A 1,338-nucleotide genomic window follows, 5' to 3' on the forward strand; every position below is an offset into this window, starting at 1 on the left:
AATAAAGAGAAGCCAAAATCAGAAAATATTATTCTACCATAAATAAGCAAGTAAGAAATCAATAAACTTACGAATAAGGAAAAATAGATCAATTAATATTATTTTCTTTATTTCAAAGGAGTCAAAATTAGATTTACAAATCATATTGTCAAAAACAATAAAATTAAGGAGAGTAATATTGTTTTCCTTTAAAAAAAGAAGAGCCAACTTGGAAAACTAATTTGACTATTGATATATTTTTGTATTTTATTCCCAAATTAACAAAATCATTACCAAATACACACCGAGTAATAATCTACCAGTTTATATCAGGGAAACAAAGAAATATTCAAGCAATAACGGTAAAATTATGCCAAGGCTACCACACTTAACAAAATCATTTATCAATAAAACTTGACAAATTATCGCGTAATCAGTTAACGAATATTATCATCAATGAAGGCACCAAATCGAACAATATAAAGGAAATTTATGTCTAAGATCAGTAAAAGCAAACTTTTGATGACGGTCCATCAAAGCTTCAACGATAATAGAACTCAAAGCATGTTAACATCTAATCATATGAACACATTCCGGGAGAGCAACGAAGTTTTAGCAAGATATTCAAATTGATGTAAGCCTGAATGATACTTAAACTAACAATAATGAACAAACTTCAGAAGATTAACATACTTTAAACAAGATGCACATCAATTTTCACATAAACATACATGAAATTTCCATGAAATTAAAGTCAAAATGTAGGTAAAAGAGAAGAATAAAAATGCTAAAAAGCGAGATAATAATTTAAAATGAATGTACCCGTACAAATCTGTTGAGATTCGTCTCCAACTTCGCTGGAAATTGTTGCTATCGCTGTGCTGTTCTCGTTGCTGCTTCTACTGCGTAGGGCTGCTGGTTTGGCTGTCTCTGCACGTTGCTGGCTACTGCTGTTGCTCGCCTACTCTGTCCCTGCAAAAGAATAAGAAGAGAACAGGGGAAGGAGAAAGGGGGAGAAACGGGGGGAAGAGAGGAAGAGAGGAAAGGGGGCGGCTGCCACCAGCACGTAGTGGCGAGTCTCGCCAAAGCCGCTGCTCTCCGTTGCTGATGCTGCTGCCTTCGTCCCTGCCAAAAAAGAGAAAACAACGAGGTATACGAGAGGAGGGAGGCAAGGAGGTATCCGGTAAAGGGAGAGAGAAAAGGGGTCACCGGATAAAGGGAAAGGGGGAGGAACGGATGGAGAAAGAGGGGAAGAAGAGGGAAAGGGAGAGAAGAGCAAAACGAGAGGGAGAAGAGGAGAGAAGGAGGAGGGCATCTGCCGGAAAAGGGAGAGAGAAGAGGGAGGCAGAGAGAGGGTGA

The 1,338-nt window shown here is 38.2% G+C and overlaps 1 protein-coding gene across 1 annotated transcript; it reads left to right on the top strand.

Annotated features, from left to right (window-relative positions):
- Window positions 1-795: 795 nt before the first annotated feature.
- Window positions 796-1,338, top strand: LOC107019278 (octapeptide-repeat protein T2-like). The gene has a single exon (XM_015219820.1). It carries the CDS (start codon window positions 796-798, stop codon window positions 1,336-1,338), a length of 543 nt encoding a protein of 180 aa, XP_015075306.1.

This window comes from Solanum pennellii, chromosome 5 (assembly GCF_001406875.1).
Source record: "Solanum pennellii chromosome 5, SPENNV200".
Taxonomy (NCBI): Eukaryota; Viridiplantae; Streptophyta; class Magnoliopsida; order Solanales; family Solanaceae; genus Solanum; species Solanum pennellii.

Bases quoted from the DNA above. Each gene is read 5' to 3' on its own strand.
- LOC107019278 (XM_015219820.1), top strand. From the start codon at position 796: ATGTACCCGTACAAATCTGTTGAGATTCGTCTCCAACTTCGCTGGAAA.